The sequence below is a fragment of the Gasterosteus aculeatus genome, chromosome 11, assembly GCF_964276395.1.
Source record: "Gasterosteus aculeatus chromosome 11, fGasAcu3.hap1.1, whole genome shotgun sequence".
In the NCBI taxonomy this organism is placed as follows: Eukaryota; Metazoa; Chordata; class Actinopteri; order Perciformes; family Gasterosteidae; genus Gasterosteus; species Gasterosteus aculeatus.
Window position 1 is genome coordinate 986,804 of NC_135699.1, and position 21,328 is coordinate 1,008,131.

At 44.2% G+C, this 21,328-nt stretch overlaps 2 protein-coding genes across 4 annotated transcripts in view; both read right to left on the reverse strand.

The window, feature by feature from the left end:
• Positions 1–7,230, reverse strand: part of trpm4a (transient receptor potential cation channel, subfamily M, member 4a) — a 31,388-nt gene extending 24,158 nt beyond the window's left edge. The window contains exons 1-5 of one of the 2 annotated variants that reach the window (XM_040191244.2): positions 6,663–7,230; positions 4,159–4,220; positions 3,675–3,852; positions 2,933–3,113; positions 2,541–2,710 (exon numbers count right to left, since the gene is read on the reverse strand). In XM_040191244.2, coding sequence (XP_040047178.2) covers positions 2,541–2,710; positions 2,933–3,113; positions 3,675–3,852; positions 4,159–4,220; positions 6,663–6,731 — 660 coding nt within the window. In that variant the 5' untranslated portion in view covers positions 6,732–7,230. The remainder of the gene's footprint in view (positions 1–2,540; positions 2,711–2,932; positions 3,114–3,674; positions 3,853–4,158; positions 4,221–6,662) is intronic. The other variant, XM_078084346.1, reaches the window with a different exon arrangement.
• A 6,656-nt stretch (positions 7,231–13,886) lies between these two features.
• Positions 13,887–20,236, reverse strand: prmt1 (protein arginine methyltransferase 1). 2 transcript variants are annotated; one of them, XM_040190798.2, is made up of 10 exons: positions 18,528–20,236; positions 17,077–17,163; positions 16,820–16,975; positions 16,646–16,709; positions 16,418–16,560; positions 16,203–16,290; positions 15,814–15,929; positions 15,567–15,717; positions 15,137–15,258; positions 13,887–15,060 (listed from the first exon to the last, which is right to left on the reverse strand). In XM_040190798.2, exons 1-10 carry the CDS (start codon positions 18,552–18,554, stop codon positions 14,977–14,979), a joined length of 1,038 nt encoding a protein of 345 aa, XP_040046732.1. In that variant the 5' UTR covers positions 18,555–20,236; the 3' UTR covers positions 13,887–14,976. The 2 variants fall into 2 exon arrangements, with proteins under 2 accessions (XP_040046732.1, XP_040046731.1); XM_040190797.2 differs by having other exon boundaries at positions 17,077–17,172; positions 18,528–18,791.
• Positions 20,237–21,328: the final 1,092 nt, after the last annotated feature.

The window sequence follows — 21,328 nt, forward strand, 5'->3', positions numbered from 1 at the left end:
TTCCACAGTCCAGAGACCTGCTCTGGGGATCAGGCTGATTGGGGACTCAAAATTGCCTATAGGTGTTGTGACGACTCGAAGAGACTGTGAAGATTAACTTCCTGTTTTTATTTTTGTAACCACGGCACTTCCTGTATCTAGTTTCTCACCCTCCGTTTCTCCCCACAGCTGAGTTTAGTTTGCAATCACCTCCACCTGTATTTAAGCCTCAGTTCCCCACTTGTCTGTGTCAGGTTATCTTTTGTCTTTCCTAGAGGTGCATGTTTGTTCTTAGAATTTCCCAGTGCTGTATTTGGTAATCTTGTTTCTACTTTGTTGCCAGGCTCTCTTCCTTTTTGTTTCTTCAAGAGCGTGTGGATTCCGCCTTTGCCTGTGCACCCTTTGTCTTGCATTAGTTTACTCTCCTAGTAAAAGATTCCAAACCTTGAAAGAATTTTCTGTTGCCTTATTGCTCTGCACCTGAGTCGAAGTCCTGACCCCTCACAGGTGTATGAATGGGAGTGTGAATGGTTGTGTGTCTCTATGTTAGTCCTGCGATTGGCTGGCGACCAATCCAGGATGTACCCCGTCTATCGCCCGAAGTTGGCTGGGATGGACTCCAGCCCCCCGCGACCCTGCGTGCAGGATAAGCGGTTTGACAATGGATGGATGGATGTATTGGATTTTTATAATAGTTGTCATATGGTAGTTATATCATATTCTGAATATTGTTTGATGTATATATAGTTTTATATATATTCATTGATATACTGAATGTTTGACGATTTATGTTATTGTTAGGGATTTAAGTGGAAGAGCACCCCTAGTGGTGGAAATGATAACACGTGTAATACTGTTTAGTGTTAGAATTGTAGTTTGTGTGTTATTAGATATTAGTTATTACATTAGCTTGTAAGATGAAGTGAATGCAATATGAATCAACACAAAGTATAGTCATGTAAATCATATAAACACTGTACACATTAACATTCTGTCACAATGTGATGGTAAAACCTGGGGACGGATGCTAAGTCCCGTCCTTTATGGATTTCTCCCAATTTTATCCCCAAAGAGGCTTTTTGGGGAGAGTTTTTCTCCTGTCAGGTAGTAGATGAGCAACTGAATGCAAGACAGCCGAGTGAGGCAGATGTCTTCAGTGTTGGACCACATGAACTGTTTTAGATCTCATGATGTAGTGTGATGAACTGTGATCATTAATGATGTGGTGTAATTAAGGTGTACTCGATATAATATGAAGACTTATGCATAATTTGTTATATTCACTCATTGAGGCATAAAGCCAAATGTTGAGTGTATTGAGTGTATTGGAATGTGAGGGACAGATAAGACCCCGTGCAGACGGACTCTAGTTTTAGTAGTTCTAGTTGGATTCACGGAGGGAGATCGCCGCAAACGCCGTTTTGCCGGTCGAGAGGTGCGTTGTTGAGAAGTTGTGGAAAATACAGGACAAATGTGTCCGCGATGAAAAGCACGGGTAAGCACGGGGCAATAAAGTCTATGATAATAAATAAACAAATAAATAAATAGACGTGACTCTCTAGGTCGTCTTCAACAGAAACACGTCACTCCGCCTGTTGTTCTGGAGGTGAATCGCTCTGCAACACACGCAGAACCATGAATTGAAACGAGTGCGTCGACGCAACGACGCAGGCGCAGAAGCATGCGCCGGCCTTTATACGCATGCTCCTGTCTTCTTCTTCAGTTGTCTGTAGCACCTTAAAGTGCCATCAACAGGCGTGGGGGATGTACCACAGCGCAGTCAATCGGATTCACTGGGTTCATGTGCACGCGATTTAAAAAGTGTGTAGGTGTGAAAAATGAACCCGGGTTCAGGCAAACTAGAGTCCGTCTGCATGGGGTCTAAGACAGAGAGGTTTCAGGTTACAGCTTCACACCGGGACGCGAAGGGGACAATCCAGGAGGAGACACGTTTGAAGGAGAAGCCAATGACATTATAATGCACCCAAGAAGACACACCTCAGGAGTTTTCAAATGACCAAAGTGGGGAAAGGACCGTCACTCGCAAAATATTTTACTGTTTGTTTTGTATTTCACTTTGTAATTGTATTCCTTATAACGTTGTTTAGCTATTAAATGCTTTTTGGGTTTTAAATTTGAGTAAATTGACTCTTTTGATTCTTCGTTTCCGGCCGGGACGAGAACAAAGGAGTGAGGCCTCCTTCGATGGCTTTCCGAACGCTTAACATTATTATGTTAAATTGTATTTAACTGCAAAGTAAAAATGTGTGTATTTTTTTTGCATTGAATCATACTAGGAAACTAGTGTTTACTGAAACTGATTGGCTGGCCGATAAAATGTACCCAATCAGAGTACATTAAACTACTCATATGCAGTCTATTGGTCTGTGTTGCTCTTTTAATGTGGGTACAAATTATAATTGTTTTCAAGTCAAATGTAGAGTTTGCAGACAATCTATTTTGTTTTGGAGTAAACCTTGTGACAAGTCAAAGGTAGGTGTAAAGGGTAAATTGGACTATCTCAGGGCGAGCTTATGGTATGCATACTGCGTGATGGTTACCTGGGCATTGACAAGCTTCTTCCTGTTGTGCACCAGGCCCCAGGGTGCCAGCCCTACAGCAATCACTTTATTTTTGGATACAGCTGGAGCCGCGGCCCCATGGTCCCTCACCGCCTCCCCCACACATCGGCCTAATCCTTCCCTCAACCCCCCCGTCAGGATCCAGGCCCCTGGGAAAGAGCAGCGAGAGAACCAGGTGTTACGTATAAAACTTGTCAGATGCCTCTTACAGGCCAATATTGCTGAACAGCTGACCACCAGAACAGGACATCAAAACAAACAATATTTTACAATTTCTGAAGTTTTTGTACAAAAGGCCTTTTGGTTACTCAATGTTTCTATTCACCCAGATACAGTAGATATTGATATAACTGTGAGCTGTGAGTGCTTACCTGTGCTCTGTGCAGCCCTAACCAGCCCGTTTCTCAGGACATCTCTCACCCAAGTTTTGACCTTCTCGTTGCCTTCACCCCCCACCACCGACACCACCAGGTTGGGTAAGGGCAGGCCCCAACGAGCCGTCATCAGGGTGTAGACGGTCTCAGGAGATGTGTCACATGACAGCCGCAGAAACTGGGCAGAAAAAGATCATTTCTAATGATTTAAAGAAAGTATTCTGTCATTCACACTGTCCACTTTAACGTGCATGAATATGTCCAGAGGGACACCTGAGACAACACTTATTTCCAAAAATAAATTATAGTATGGCGTAAGCGTATTTCTAATACATTGCACTGAATGTTAATTTTACATCCCAGTTTAAACATTGGATGTTGACTAAAGTTTATGGAAAGCAATATTTTCCCATTTCTGCCTGGGCTATTGAATTGATATAAATGACATTTAAGAGCATTAGATACAGAAACACCCACGTCATATATGTCAACAGTTAATGTCTGTATGTCAAACTGTTTTCTTCCTTTTCTATTTAGATTTGTGTCTTTTTTTATTCTTGCCAGCAGATGCAGATGCTCTGAAAACCATTAATTTGCTTTAAAAAAGAATCTGGTCGTAACTACTGAATTACAACTTGGGCCCCGACTCCGTACGGGTTTCTATTTACCACCCCTGATCCAAACGGTGGGGTCATCATGTCAGATTGTTTCCATTAGTGCGTTCTGCACAGGAACTCACGTGACTGTGTTTTCGGGCAGCGCCGGCAAACTCCAGTTCCCCGTAGGCGTCGGTGGGACACTCTGAAGAGTGCTGCCTGCTGTCCCACTGAGTGACAATAGCTTCTCCAAAGTAGTCCCCTGTTGCCACAGAATCATGCGCCTCCCGCTCGCCTCCACACTGGCACAGCGCCCCATTACTGACAAACAGCACACAAACCAACAAGTGCACAGAACTCGTTATCTTTGGTCCCTAGATGGTCCAAGCCTAATCTCTCTGTCACACCTATTTCAGGAGGAAGGTTTTCCAGTTTGGGGGACAATCCATTGTAATTGTAGATCGGGAAGAAGAAGAAGTAAGAACTATCAACATTCTCCAAATCAGTGAATGGTAAAAATGAAAGCATCTTCAAGAGGAATACGTTGAAACAATAAGGGACTCTCACTAAATTGAACAGCGTATATTATCCCCGTCTCTTGTTAAACACAGAGGAAAGACTTCTTACCTGATGGAGTCTTCAACAAAAGTAGTGCACACTCGCTTCTTGAAGACATTTGGAATCCAGCTCTGTGAGGAAAAAGAAGAAATATAGTTGACCAAATATAAAACACACCTGATTCTAAAGAGCACAGTGACAGATTTAAGTACAAACAATTTGACAGCCAGCATTTTGAAAATGGAGTCAACCTGAGTTATGTCACCATTTTCGCTTTTAAATTTGTAAACTTACTGACGTAATGTTCTCTTCTATCACTTCATGTATTTTACTTCACTGATATCATTTCAACATGTCTCCATAACGAAACCAGAGGACGTTTGCCAAAGAATCCCCAAAGGACAAACAGGATCAGAGTTGTGTGTCGGTCTGAACATCCACCTCATCTTCCTTCCTTCTTTGTGCCGTCATATTACGCCGGCCAGAGGAAAAACAAAGGTAAAACTCTGTTTTCGAATGTCCTGGAGACGAGACCAGTCTGTCTACATGCAAACTAGAAACTAGGTGACTGTGTGAACGGTGGAAACTAGTAAAACTAGAAATACTGCAGCCTCAAAATATTCCAGTGAATGCAAGTAAAAGTCCTAAATTATACATGTTGCTCAAGTAAATGTACAGACGTATTATTCGCAATATGTACTTAAATTATCAGAAGCAAGTACTCTGAAATACTAAAAGTAATAAAAGGTATTATGCAGATTCCTCCCCTCAACCTGCTTTTGGAACCCTGGCTTAACTCCTGCACTCCAGTTGGGAAGATTCCCTGATTCAAAAACTGAAACTAACCGGCTCACTAAAACAATGTGTCTTGTACACCCAACATATGTGAAGTTCATAACCCCAGAACGCCAATGCTGGGACCGTACTTTGGTTTGGGGTTTGTGGAACATGCTGTGTGAAATGCTCCATTTAGTGTCGGTCTTCACACACTTTGTGGGTTGGTAGACTCAACAAATACCCAAATGCATGTGCAGGATGTTATGGATGTTAAGGATCGGTTATTTTAGCCAGATGTCCAGTATGAACAATGAAATGGGCTTTCAGTGGAAGTGATGGGGAACCTAGTCAACTGAGAAAACAAATGTATGAAAGAATTCATGTTGAGACAATGCAAAGCTTCAAAAAGTTTTAAGACAAAGGTCTGTTTGATACTATCCCTTCACTAAACACACGGTGACAAATAGAATTTTGTACAAAGAAAGGCTGAGATTTGGTTTCAGCCTCATGTGAAGGGGAGCCTGACGCAGAACATGTGACTTGGGTGTTATTTGAGCTGGTTTGATGTGTAGCTGTCGAGGAGCCGGTGTGCTCCACCCATGTGCTCCACCCATGTGCTCCACCCATGTGACCACACGGAGGATTAAGAGAGCAGCGAACAACCAGAGGGAAGCGGACCATGAAAGCCAAGCAGAGAGTGGAAGACACGAGGAACGAGTGAACCGCAGTTCAAGCTGAGACGTGACTGCAGAGCTCCGGTGCCACAAACGGCCAGTCACGTCCTCCGGCGCTGGTTGGTAAACACAGGACGTGTTGCTTCTAAAGGCAGCAGATCAAACTGAATCAAAACGATTCAACCCCCATTGTGTGTTACGCTTATTAGCAAATTGTACATTTTTTCAGCGGTTTGTAATAAAGAAAGTAGACAAGAACAGTTGAAATAGTTCAATAAAACCAATATTACCATAGTTTTTATCCAAATGTAACACAAAATGCTACTTTAATCACTACTGATTATTCATGACAAGCATCTTCAGTGCTTAACAGAGCACCCTCATTATTTAGAAGGCACACATTTCTGGACTGCCCACGGCTTTGTTGAGAGCGACAGTCGATGATGTTAAAAGAACAGCTCAGAGAAGAAATCATTGCTTTGAAAAACAAGGATAAGAGTACAAAAATATATCATCAAAAGTGCTGAATGTCCCGAGAGATGCAGTTGGAAGCATAGTTTGCAAGTTAAAAGTGAAGGAACAGTGGACACACAAGCTGAGGTGCTCCTGAGGTGGAAACACCTGCAGCAAGACTCGCTCGGTGCTCTACCAACTGAAGATGCTGGTCATGAAGGCGTTGAATCATTTTGAGATTGCACTAGTCATTTTGTGTTGAATTTGGATAAAAAGATTGTAATATTAGTGTCATTGAACTACTTAAACAGTGCCTGTCTACAGCTGAGAAAAAAATAAAGCTAATGTGCAGTTCAATAATTTGCATTGCAACTGTAATGTGAGAACTGGTTCAACTGGTTTGCCGAAGGCTTTTTGTGGAAACACTGAGCGTGTTACAACGGGACTCTGTTTAAACAAGGAAGCTGAGCAGATATCTAAATGATGATCATCTTACACGAAGGGAATAACAGACACAGCATTTCACACGGTGTATCATATCCGCCTGTAACAGAATACAAGTTTTGAAATAAAGAAATACACTGACTCAATACACCCAGAGGCCGACCCCTGTATTCACACATTCACCCCGGGGTCCAGTGGCGTCATCCCGGGTCACACGGAGCCTACCTGGTCATTCTCTTTGCTGCCTGCAGCGTTTCCCACTTCTCCGTCCCTCCTCGTCTGCGGCTCCTCCATCCTGCGCTGCAGCTGAACAGTGCAGCGCGCCGAGGGATCAGCCGGGTCGGGCCCACTGAGCCACGCCTCCCTCACTGGAACAACACCAGAGGGAGACGGCCACTTCCTTTGATTAACCTAGTAGGAGTGTTGGACTGGTGAAACGATCACATTGGGGGCTAACAGACAGCTGTCACTCCAAAGCAGGAAGAGAACATGGACGTCCAAACGAACTTTGGTAGAAGGATAAAGGCTTGTCAGATCTTTTCCACAACCAGCGTTACTGTTCTAATAAAAGTTGGTATAGTGGGAATAGACACAAATATACCTCCTGAATCACGTGGAGCGGAGGGGGTTACAATAAAAGCTGAACATACAAAGTGAAATGCACAAAAGTTGGTAGCCTTAAGGAGCCACTCAGGAGCAGAAGGCTCTTTGTGTTGGATGATTCCTAGAGAGCTGGTACAGACAATGAGGCGACAGCAGCACCCACTCAGTCAGCATGTTGAACCAGATACATGAAGGGCTGGCTTTGGTTTTGTGGTATTTTGCACAAGAAAAAGCAACCAGCTGACCAAAAAGAGAGACACACCTACAACGCCCCTGTGTTTATGCAGCTGCCAGACCAACTTCAGTTCAAATATTTGTGTAAAACAATATCACTAGTCACATATTTACCTCGGAGGGCTTTCCCTGTACAACCTGCCGAGAGAGAGACGAGCTCTGCAAAGGAGAAAGTACAAACGACTCCAGAATTGGCGGATGCATTTGGAACACAATGCAAACGCGTCAGAAATGGCAGCAGTTCTTCACAAGGAGTCGGACTGGCCACTGGGAGTTGTGGTAAAAGCTGTTGCCAGCAGAGATGGACTGTTTGGGAAAACAAAGGAGAGGTGACAAAGGTCTTCAGAACTGTTTAGCTGTATTCAGTATGGGCTCCTAGACGAAGCAGAGGGGTGTTCTGACCCTGCTGGTCTCTTGCACTGACGGTTGGTCTGAGGAACATATGAGGGGACTCTCACTCAGGCATGATCCTGATCAATGTGAGAAGAGAGATTGAAGCATATAGTTAGAACCTTTTGTTTTGATTACAAATCTAATATGTATGTGTGATCTGAACACGTTCCTTTGTCTTCCAAGTGCTTTTCAAATTGGTATTTTGAATAACTCATTCTTTGTGGCAACTATTGTTGTTAATGTGATGAGGATCGGCTGTGAGAAGAGGACAGATCGAGACCCCGTCTCTTGGTTTTTCTTGTGTGGAACGGGGCCGAGGCCCGAGGCACTTCCATTGGGCTTCCTGGAATTGAAAACAGGCCGATCAAATGGGTGCAGCGCCTGCTGACTCTTCGTTGAAGGAGTACACGGAACAGGCTACTATACATATGAAAGAAGCACCTCCCGACCAATCAGCTGGGAGGAAACAGTGAGTCACTATTCTGCAGGATCCAGTGTGTACAACATATTGCACTCACAAGGTGTAGATGTTGATGGTTGAACCATGATCCCTCGGTGGTTCTAAAACATCTACAGTTATAACATAACATAGTGTGTGTAAATAGAGGGTACATACACATAGTATTGTCCTATACTGTAAATTAAAAGGGCTTCACACATGCACACTGTAGACTAACGCTTTCCTCTCCTGCATTAACAACATTATTATCATTATTATTTAGAAGGTAACAAAACGATTTAGTAAAGAAAATCATTGTTATATACGTTCATGTTGTTCATCAGACCACATTCCAGGCTCGTGAACACGTTGGGAGTAAGTGACTATCACAAAGGCTCGAGTGCATTGTGTCTCATGCAGACACGGCGCTGTTGTTTGTTGAACGTGCTTCTTGAGAGGCCCTGCATGGAGAAGATAAACGTCAACAGTCTGGACGTCCTCCCCTGGGGCGCTGCGGTCATTTCCTCAATACCAGGAAGTCACAAATAAAGCACATTCTTCCTTCTGTGCAACTCCGGATCTCACCGTTTTTATACAAACTACTGCTGGAGTCAGGAACACACAAGTCCGTTTGAAAGCTGGAGTAACTGACACATGTGTAGTAAGTACAGTAACTAAAAGACAATGTCCTCCTTGATCTTCTGCTCGATGGTTACTGGCTGCTATTCACTGACCTTTACACTTGATTTGGGAATTTTTGGTTCTTGTCCAAAGACTGAGACCCAGTAGCTTTAGACTTGAGTGCAGTACCTCTTCACGCAAACTCAGTCATTTTAAACTTTCCATATTGTATTTTATGTGTGCGTGTCAAGGAGAAGACACAGAGACGCGACAGGAAACAGGGGTCTGATATCTCAGGAAACTTGCTTCCTGCTTGCAATAACCAAAGGGGCAGTGAAAGGTCATGTGAGGGGCGTGGAGGAGGAGCTGCAAGGTCATGTGAGGGGCGTGGAGGAGGAGCTGCAAGGTCATGTGATGGGCGTGGAGGAGGAGCTGCAAGGTCATGTGATGGGCGTGAAGGAGGAGCTGCAAGGTCATATGAGGGGCGTGGAGGAGGAGCTGCAAGGTCATGTGATGGGCGTGGAGGAGGAGCTGCAAGGTCATGTGATGGGCGTGAAGGAGGAGCTGCAAGGTCATGTGATGGGCGTGAAGGAGGAGCTGCAAGGTCATGTGATGGGCGTGGAGGAGGAGCTGCAAGGTCATGTGAGGGGCGTGGAGGAGGAGCTGCAAGGGCCACAAAGCATGTTCCATTTTCTATGATAAGTAATGAATTGCTTATATTTCTGTTCTTTTGGAAAACTTTTGATATTGACATAATGCTTTTTTTTCGACATTGACATGACACATCTTCAACCAATGGCAGAGTAAAAAGAGGAAGTAAGTTGTGGCTTATATAAATGTACACATGGGTACAAATGTAGTGACCAGCATAATATGTGTGAGCGTCAGTGCTGTCGTTCATCCCATGGTGGGATGTAGCTCATGTAAAAGTGACTGGGAGCTGATGTTCCATGAGAGAGCCTTTAGCGTGTTGACTGTTGTTTGGTGAGGCCACGGCAACTCAGGTTTACACGCCCAAGTCATAAGTTTGAATGGAAAAAAAAAGGTTTGAAATTTTTAAATATAAGATTTAAATCTGAAATATATCTGAAAATATAAGCTCTGCCTCTGAAATATATAATACAGTGAATATCAATAAATACATATATATAAATAAAATACATAAGTGAAGATTGGAAAAAAATGTATATAAAGAACTGAGAACTCAGTAAAAACTATATTCAACTCAAAAATACTGTTATGTTGGATACATTGATGTATTTTTCAATGTTCAAGACCAAAACGTTCACTTTCAGGTTGACATTTGTTTTTCAACCAACTTTTGACCTGGATTTGGCTCCATTGTCATGAGCGAACACAAGACGAACCCTCTTCTACTGCTGCCCCCTACTGGGTCACAACACTGCATGATTTAACTTGATGTTTCTCTTTAACGTTTTCTTTCTACATCTCACCACAACAATCACTCACTAAGAAGTTATGCATTCAATTCAATTAATTCCTTTTATTTGGTATAGGCCAAAATTGCAAATTACAAGTTTGCCTCAGAGGGCTTTACAGTCTGTACACATACAACATCCTCTGTCCCGAAACCCTCCATCAGCACAGGAACAACTCCCCAAACAGGAAAAACCCTTTGATGGGGAAAAACCTTCGTCTCCTGATGGACAGACTACAATGATGTCATGTGTACAGAACGAACAATGTAGAAGATGAACGATACATTCAGTTCATACGACAGAAATGGTTCAAATAATTGTGAGTAGTAAGCAGGTGTACAACAGGACCACCATCACATGGAACCACCATCACATAGAACCACCATCACATAGAATCACCGTCACATAGAACCACCATCACATAGAATCACCGTCACATAGAACCACCGTCAGATAGAACCACCATCACATAGAACCACCGTCAGATAGAACCACCGTCAGATAGAACCACCGTCACATAGAACCACCGTCACATAGAACCACCGTCAGATAGAACCACCATCACATAGAACCACCGTCAGATAGAACCACCATCACATAGAACCACCATCACATAGAACCACCGTCAGATAGAACCACCGTCACATAGAACCACCGTCAGATAGAACCACCATCACATAGAACCACCGTCAGATAGAACCACCATCACATAGAACCACCGTCACATAGAACCACCGTCAGATAGAACCACCGTCACATAGAACCACCGTCAGATAGAACCACCATCACATGGAACCACCGTCAGATAGAACCACCGTCAGATAGAACCACCATCACATGGAACCACCGTCACATAGAACCACCGTCAGATAGAACCACCATCACATAGAACCACCGTCAGATAGAACCACCATCACATAGAACCACCGTCACATAGAACCACCGTCACATAGAACCACCGTCACATAGAACCACCGTCAGATAGAACCACCATCACATAGAACCACCGTCAGATAGAACCACCGTTACATAGAAGTTCTATGTATACCTCAAAGTTCCCTGCGCCTTGTATTCTTCCGTTGGAATAATCCGAAATAAACTTGGTGTAATTTTAAAACAGCTAAGACTACGTTTCCTATTGTTGAACATATAAACGCTGTAGTCTGAATCATGTTCATCTGCGCTGTATTACGGTCTGTGAGCATCCAATCAGTGCCTTGCGGCTGCAGCAGCGACCAATCAGGATCCAGGAGGTGTGTAAACACGTTGTGGATCAGCCCTGTGGCCCCCGACCTTTCTTACCTCACGGACCGGTTCCATGTCAGACAATGTAGGGGCCATTATGTGTTGTTGTTGGCAAAGTGTATTTTGTTTGTTAGACTGTATTTATATTGACACTTTGGACACTAGGTGGCGGTGATTAGGTGCACATGGGTGTACATAAGGGACGTAGGTGACAGGAAGCGAGGGACAGGTAGGGGAGCACCAGACCACGAAGACAGACCATCATCAATAGGAGCACGTTCAACCGGTGTGTTCATCTGTTTATACAATTGCCTGCAATAAATTACAAACCTCAACCATAATCATCTATAAACTACTAACACATGTATTCATTGTCATTGATGACTTTTACTGATAACATAATGCAATATAGCCAGGACAGCCTTACAGAGTCGCAACGCTTTGTGTTGCTTCGCAACTCCGGGTTTACCCACCTCTAATTTTACCACTACAGCACTGCATAGAACCACCGTCACATAGAACCACCATCACATAGAATCACATAGAACCACCATCAGATAGAACCACTGTCACATAGAATCACATAGAACCACCATCAGATAGAACCACCATCCACAGAAGCTTGTGGGAGGAAAAGCACATAGACTTTAGGAGAGGGTAATGTGAGTTTATGATGAGAGTAACAGTCACAGTGATATGATTAATAACTATAATAATAATGATTAAAGCAGCAGCAGGTGTCAGCAGGGCCATGATAGGAGGCAGGAACAGGGTCCAGATAGAACCATGATCCATGGAAACCTGTGAGGAGAGAAAGGACAAATACTTGGAAGAAACAAAGTTGGTGATGCTCGTTAAGACAGATTTGAATTCTTAGAGAAAGAGAGGGAGGGAAGAGGAGAGAGAGGAGCTCGGTGTGTCCTAAGAAGTCCCCCGGCAGTCTAGGCCTATAGCAGCTGATCTAAGGGCTGGTCCTGAGCCAGCCCTATAAGAGTCATCAAAGAGGAACGTTTTAAGGAGCATTTGATATAGTCAGAATAAAACGTTGGTCAAAATACCACAAGGATCATTATTAACGCTTTTCTGCCTGCCTAAAACCGCTCTGCTCAAAAACGCTTGTCTTGGCCACAATATAGAGTGTTGAACTGTGCCTTTATTGAGGCATTGGTTACTTTAGTTGAATACCCAGCCAGCTGCTTAGAATGGGCCTGACCCATGTAGTCCCCATGAGGTGAACTGTGCCTAAAGTCACCGGCAGTGTCACAGGGACACAGACTCATATTGGTCAGTTACAGACGCCAATAAAGACAAAAAGGACTGGACTGCTGCTGAGTGGTCCACAGTGATGTTCTCTGATGAAAGTACCGAGCGGTACGGGTCGGTCGGGTCTGTTAACCATGATTTGTAGAGCGTTTCCACCGCCAACAGTACCCTTACTTGGTAGGCGTGGTACATGACGGAAAGTAGATTGACGTCATTCGATCGCGCGAAAACTGAAAGCTAACCGCAAACAACAATGGAGGACGTACAGCCGATCCTGTTCCTGCTTCTCCATATGTGGCTGTTTGTCACAAGGAGACTAAGAGCCACATTTGCCTCAATAAGATGCGTTTGTCTTATAAAAAATGTGTCATAGCTCCTTTAAGTTTCATTGCTGATGACGTCATAGCTTATGTTCTCCAGTCGAGGTTTATCAGTCTGCAGAGCAGACAGTTTTTTGACCGTTGTGCCACGTTGAGCACTAAATGTTTCTTGTAACTAAGTTTTGTGAAGTAAATCTTTTTAAAACAAAGTTGCTGTTTATGAAGAATCATTACGCGCCAAGCTCACGGCCCAAAACGCAGACTGTGACAGTAGTGGTTATAACATCAACGAGGACGGAATTAAGATTGCCGCTATAGAGACAATCTTTGTTTGAGCAAAGGCTACATGCTGCAAGGAAAAAAACCCGTACGGCGCGCGCAAATGACTCAACCAATCAGCGCTCTGCAGTGAGTCTAGCTCCGCCCTTTAGTACCAAACTGTGCCAGGTGCCCCAACGGAAGGGAACCCAAAAAGTGGTACGGTACCATTCTCAACTTTTGGCAGTGGAGACACATAAAAGGGTACCGACCCAACCCGTACCGCTCCGTGGAAACGCACCATTAGTTGTCAGTTAATCAAAATTAAAAGAAACTAACATTGAAATAGATCAGTCTGTGTAATGAATGAAGACACGTTTCACTTATTGAATGGAATTAGTGAAATAAAGTAACTTTTTGATATTGTAAATAATATGACCAGCACCTGTATGGTTAAGATTAGTCATGTTTCACATATAGTTGAAGCCACAGGAATTGAATGGGAAACTTTCTAGGTGCTGCTCTCACGTCAGTGGTTGAACGTTCATTTTGGGGGCAGAAGATCGAGGAGGTGTAAAGTGTAGAAATTGAAAGATGCAGTTGTGAAAATAGTTTTAAAAACTTGGAAGAAACGTCACATTTACAGATGAGTTTTATTCATTTTTTTAAAAAGCAGCAAACAAAAAGAAATACAAAAGAACCTCGGTGAGTCAGTGACCTCGGCACAGTGCCAACATGGCGACTACCATCAGATGAGCGGCGGGGTGGAAACAAACCGAGTCCCCCCAGGGAGCAGCAAGCAACACGTCACATTGCTCAGTGTGCTTCTCTTTACACCATCACACATCTTGTAGACACACTTGCATCATACATGAAGCATGTCGTCCCGATTCTCACACTACACACTGATTCTAAGAAGGAATGTGACCCAATACGCTTCTCATGACGCACACCAGAGAAACTCACTACGTTGGATGGATATATACACATTTTTTTTTGTATAATTGATGGTCGCTTTACAGGTTTCATATACACATCCAACACACACATGTACAGTTACCTGTATATGATGTTAACTACATGCTAAAACCGTATAGAAGCATTAATATGTAGTTTGCACCGTGTAGAATTAGTATGTAGTTTGGGACACGCTTGACACTGCATTCATGATCGGGTTCCTTTAGAAGACCAAACCACAACGCTTGAGCCCCCCAGAACCACAGTGGGTGTCTGGTGTGAATAGTTCTTCGGTAGACAGTTCACTTGTCAGTTCCATAGACGTTTTTAATTAACTGGTACACAGGTGGAAAAGGCGGGTTGGAAATACACAAATGGGAAAACTGACTGGAAAATAAGGGGATGAGAAGACGGGCCATGTAATGACTGGACGGGCCAAAGTGAGCCGGGAGCCAACGAGGCAGACAGGTTGGTTTCAACAGGGACAGTTACACATGCAAAGGACAAAGACCGCTGAGCAAAACCCAAGATGTTACACCAGTACATGTCCCACACCTGTCCAGAGTGACTACGTCGCCTGGACACCGCACTTTGACCCCAAAGCATGTGATCTTTTGAATACTGTTAACGTCTGAACAAGAAAATGACAAGAAAAGACTGATATTAAAATGTTGCTGCATGGAGAGCTTCAAACTATTGTAGAGACTCCAGGTCAAACAGTATAATCTGTCCTCTACTACAGACACACTAACACAGGGAGGGACAGACTAACGCATCCTGTACTCTGACGTCTTTGACACCTCACACAGCTGACCCTTGAAGTCGATGTCTACGGTGAAGTCCAGGTCCCTCTGAAACCAACACAACCAGTCAGAACCAGCAGGTGGACGGAATGGGAATTTGGATGAGAGGTGGAGTTCTGCTTACATTGTTCTTGATGTTTGGCTTCATGCTGATTGTGCCAAAGATCTCCTCCCCGGTCTTCACAGTCAGGTACTCATCCAGGTAGAAGACCGTCTGCTTCCAGTGGGTGTAGGGAGACTCTGGGCCTGAGAGGACAAGAAAGCAAACAGAATACGTCAGACTCCTGCAGCCAACGCCAATAGTTATTTTTTAAAAAGATAGTCCTAAAACAATTGAGCTTTTAAATAAGAGTTACGGAAAAACTAAATATTTAAGAGTAATTACACGTAATTACAAATTAAAAGGTTTTAGAACTACATTGTTGTCAATAGTTTGTGTGGAACAATTGATCAGAATACACAGAAATATATATTAATTATTGTAACACGGTAGAACACTAAGTGACTATCATGTACGAGTAGACTGAGAGTAGAGGAGGAGGGAGCAGACTGACTGGTGGAGAAGCCGGTTCTCTTGTGACAGCGGGTGAACTCGATGTTGAAGTAGGTGACCAGAGCTTGAACGTAGTCGTTCCTCTTCACCTGCAGGCAGAACGGTGAGGTGAAGGTCAGGTCGTCTGCCTTCACCGTGTAGATGTCCACCTCCTGAGGGAGCAAGAAAACATTTCAACTTCTGAACACTGGCAGATTCACTTCTTTCCCAGGATCAGAACACCAACAGCGATTCATCCATCCCCCCACCTTGATGAGACAGGCGCTGCTGACCAGCTGCTTTGGGTCCACCACGTCAACGAGGGGTTCCTTAATGGCCACCTCCTTGATGCACGACATATCGAAACCATACACATTCTCCCACCCTGCAGCAGAAACACAGGAGAGTCCGTTTAATGAAGACATGTGGCTGAGGATCAGTAGTAGAGTTCATGGGTTGACGTAACCAGGCAGATAAACGGTATCCAGGTAACCGCTTGGGTCCATGTTTACTTCCTGTCAGCTGATTCATTCATACACACTGGGACACATTGGTACAGTTTACTTTGACAATGAATGGCCATAGGTTTGGATGCTAAATGTGTGAAGAACAGAACCGCTGACGGACCAGGCCCAGCGCACGAGGGAGGACTACTCACAGTGGATCTTGTAGTCCTTGTACTGCCGGTCTTCGATGGCAGTAACATAAAGGGTTGCCCTGTCGGGGAAAATCATTCCATCTGGCTTCTATCATGGGGAGAAATAAAGAGCATCAGACTATCGCACCCTATGGGTTGATCAGCTAAGTGTTATAATAACGTGGTTTAAATAAGGGTCATGGAGACTCCTTTGTGCGAGAGAAACCGATGCATACCAGCCACTTGTCCCTGGCATAGATGACCGTATTGAGCATGGACTCATAGAAGAGGCAGTAGCCCATCCACTCCGATATGATGATGTCAACTCCCTCCACAGGGAGGTCCACCTCCTCCACCTTCCCCTTGATGATGGTAACAACTGGAGGCAAAGGGGGATCAGGCGCTCCATCACAATGTTTCAAATCCCCCACATTTGTTTTTCATTTGATTTTCTATGAACTCACCATCGTCCATCTTGTTGGCTTTGACAATTTTCACAGCGTAGTCCGAGATGCTGCTGCACTCGATCTATAAAGACAAAGACCCACATTGGAATTAGCGCTTCCCCGTCCTACGCCACTATAAAAAGGCAATAAAACTGCATTAACATGATTGGCTGTGACAGAGCCAACACGTACCCCGATGACCTTCTTGGCTCCAGCCTTGGCAGCAAACATACAGAGGATGCCCGTCCCGCTGCCCACATCCAGCACCACCTTGTCCTTAAACAGATGCTTGTTGTGGAACATGGAATTGCGATAAGTCAGAGTTCGAACCTCGTCCTTCAGCATCTCCTAGAGCAGCAAGGATGGAAAAAATGTATTTAGGTTCTGGTGACAAAGGCACACCGTTTGATAGTGTGAATATAAAAGTGGTTCAGTTTAAAGGAAAGTACCTCGTGGATGCCAAAGTGGGCGTATGAGTCAAAGTAGTAGTCCTTTGATGTCATATCCTCGGCTGCAGGCTTGGCTGAGCTCTCCCCCTGAGAAATCTCAACCAAAGATGCACACAATTACAATCTGAAGCAAGCTTGCTGCGTTTTTTGGAGTTAGTAAGTAATGAAAATACAAAGATGTGGTCTAAAGAATTGCATACAGCAACACCCCAATTCTAGTATTACTATCAATATGTCCATAAGCAGACTGTCTGTCTATGGTGCTGATGGAGCCATGTCCACTGCAATAGTTACAAGCAGAGACAATGAATGATTTCTGCCCACTGTACTTTTATAGATGATTTGTTCTGTACAGTGAAACAACCCATTGAGTGTTTTTTCTTTTTCTTACTGACGGTTAGACGAACCTTTAACCTTTAACACACATAGCGTGTGTTTTAAATGAAGTGGTTTGATACGGTTACTATTATGCTAAGCTAGTAGGCTTCTTTCCGAGTGAACGACCGTCTCTGAACGCGGATAAACGTTGCACGTGAAGCCCTTTGAGCGCACGCGTTATCCGTCCTCACGGTACCTGGAGGAAATGCACCCGGAGATGAACGCACACCGACAGAAGCCATTTCACCGCACAGACTGAAGCGCTTGGGGTTAGCGGGCGGCGGACTAACGCCGGCGGGGTCTTCGGGCCGTCCTCCCGCGCAGCACCGAAGATGGAGCACATGGTCGGCGTCTGGCCTTCCTCTCAATGACTGCCTTCTAAACTACGCAGTGTCAACTACGGGCCCACTAGTCTCAAAATGACCGCTAACGCGCCGCCGGCGGGCCTTCACGCGCGCTGCAGCCGGTGACCCGGCGTGACTCGACACAATCCGCACTTTGTCTTCTAACCTGAAGCGCTCGGAGACCAATTCGGGTTTTAGCGTTAAACGTAAATGTAACTGCCGCCAATAAAGCAGGCGGGAGAGCCCGAGCCGGTGTTTGCAGCAGGCTAGCGGGGGGCGGAGAGAACGCTGGAACGAGGCAGCATCCTTAGAGAAAGGGATGGGAAGGAGCGCTAGGCTAACGCGTATGCTAACACGCTGGTCCCCATGCGGTCCATTAGGCCGGCTGGGTGTCGCACAAAGCCAAACAACGTTTCAGCGGACACACGGCTCCTAAACACGACCAGGGATCCTTTACCGACTACACACGGAATGATACACGTGTATGAAACAGATCTCGGGTCGGTGGGATTAGCGAGCCCAGTTGAATGAATGGAAACGGCGTCACGCAAGTAACGTTAAGGAGCTCCGGTTAAGATGGACGCGTCACGAACTGGCGCGAATATCTCGACAAAACTCAAATGTTCACAGAATTCACCACATGTTTCTGGAGAAAACATGGGAATGCGTACGTATACAGTTTACATGGACACTTTGAGTAATATCGTCTTTCCAATTGTAACACCTTACCTCCATCCTCTCTGCTGGCGCCGCCATTTCGGTCTCGTGCCTGCCTGCGTGAGAGTGAAGAGGTCTTCCGTGGCTCCGCCCACCAGGGTTGCCATGGTTCTTCTTCTGCTGTTTGGCTTTAGGGGCTCGTGCCAAGCGGTGAGCGGCTGCATTAGCGGCGCCTCTGTTCGGAGGGTGGATCCGTGATTCGGACCTCAGCTATCCATAAATACCGTTTCTCTTCTCCAACAAAGCAATCCGTCCTGAGCGGTTCATCCATGTTCTGACTTATGAATACGGATTCCACTCAACGATTAGGCTACATGCACAACATTACCATGGTGTGTGATCTTTAGCGTGTTATTTTAAATAACAAAGTATTATTCTATTATAAAGTCACCTATAGACAAACTCCCCAGAGATGTCACAAGCTACATTATAGCAACTCTTAAAGCATGCAAATTATCCACAGCCTACAATCATCAGCCTATTCCTCTTACATCAAGGGACGGAAAAACTCCACACTGACCGAAATTTGCCAACAGATCCTGGATGTGGACTCTAAATATGCTCACTCCCCAAGTACAGGTCTTCCTAAGCAGCGGTTAAGACTCCAAACTGAATTCAATCCTCTATCTACTCATGAGGCAACACGTCTTATCTTAAAATCCACACATAATGTGTACAAAATTTGAGATAAGTCCAGTAGACTATGCAGGCCCGCCCTGCCGCAATATCACAAAGATTGAATCAGACACAGGAGAAATGTTGATAAACAAAAATGACATAAACAACGACATTTTACAATTTTATTCTAACCTTTATGTCCTCAGAACTTAGCGACCACCTCAAACCCTTGTGCACATTCTTTGATAATTTGACTATCCTTACCCTATCAGAGGAACAAAACGCCAACTTAAGTACAGATATCTCAGTTGCTGACCTCATCATGGCCATACAATCCATGCAGGACAACACGTCACCAGGCCTGCACGGGTGTACTGCGGAATTTTATAAAAAGTTGGCATATCCCTACTGGCTAAGAAGGACAAAGATCCTATCTACGGTCTTAGCTAAACGTCGGGAGAGTGAGATCCCACCTGATCATACAGGATTTATCCAAGGCCGACACTCAAATTCACAAAAACTATTTAGTGCTGTCCATTCGGCCTCGTCAGAGGTAGTGATTTCGCTTGGCGCAGAGAAGGCCTTTGATCGAGTGGAAATACTTATTTGCTGTCCTCCAAAAATGTGGCTTTTCTGAGGGATTCATTGCCTGGAATAGATTACTTTACTCCTCCCCCTAGCAGCTGTAATATCTAACAATACTCAACCTGACTACTTGAACAAGGCTCCTCTCTGGTCCGCACAGCCATTGAGGCCCTAGCAGAGGGCACCTCTGTGGGGACTTTAAGGGTACACCTCGGGGTGATTTAGAGCCAAAAGTCTTTCTACGCGGATGATTTGCTGCTGTATGTATCTGAGCCAGCTGTATCTCTTCCCCGTATTTTAGATATCTTGAATCAGTTTGTGTAAAATATCAGGATTTAAGCTAATTTGCAAAAAATAGAACCTTTTCCTCTAAATGCTGAGGCAGAGGCTCTCCTTCACAGCCTTTTCCCTCCAAGGTGGCATTAAGTGCCGGGGGGTTGAGGACACTCACTCCTTCCATTCTACCTTAGAGAATAACTATATTACCCTTTTGAATGAATGCAAACAGGATATGACTCGCTGGGCCTAATTAGCATTATCATTAGTGGGTCGTGTTAACCTAGTTAAAATGAGAGTATTACCAACATTTGTATATCTCTTTCAAAATATTCCTATCCTGATTAAAAATTTTTTTTTTTAAATCGCGATAGAAATATCGGCTCAGTGGTCTGCGCAGCCCTCCCTCTTCTCAGCAATAACCTGAACACAAACAGTAAACAATGAGAATATGGGCTCAGTTTAGGAGACAGTTTGGGCTGCAAGGAGCCTCCATCCACGCCCCCATTAGATTGAATCACATGTTTATTCCCTCCTGTGCAGATAATGCATTTACTCTATGGCTTGATAAAGGGATCAGATCGATCCATCATTTATACATAGAAGACACCTTTGCTTCATTCACCAAATTATCACAAATCTATGATCTACCAAGGAACAATTTCTTTCGCTACTTGCAGATCAGGAGCTTTGTACGAAACACTTTTGGTTCATTTCCAATGAAACCCCCGATGTAAAGAATGGCCAGCAGACCTGATACACATGTTCTGGCCCGAAATCCTCCGCCTATGTTTAAAGCTTATATTTGCAGTCCAATCTGACTGGGACCCAATTTGTGCACCATTTGGCTTAATACCAGAGAAAGTCCGTGGCCGCTTATCAAATAAAGCCAGTGTGGTCGTAGCTTTCACAACACTCCTTGCTCAGCGTTTGGGTTGGGAATGAGGTTTTAAATCTCAATTATAATTGCCCTCTGACATGTGTGAATCTTCTTCCCTGCCGGGATAAAACTGTGAAAACCAATAAAACATATTTAAAAAGATATACTGTATATTCAAAAAAAGTCACCTATTTTCTCAACCTATCTGTTCCGACCATTGAGTATTTTCTTTAAATAGTGCCGACACCCTTACTTTAGTTCAGTTTCCCACTCTTCCACTGCTTCATACACGTTACCTCTGCTCTGATCATTTCATTTAATTAATTTGACTTGTGGAAAGGACTATTTCCCTTCAAAATGAAATGCAGGACGTGTTTGACATACATTGATTCATCTTGTAATAGACTATACTTTGAAATACACTGTTGGAATTTAAGGATCTGTTGGCTGGTGA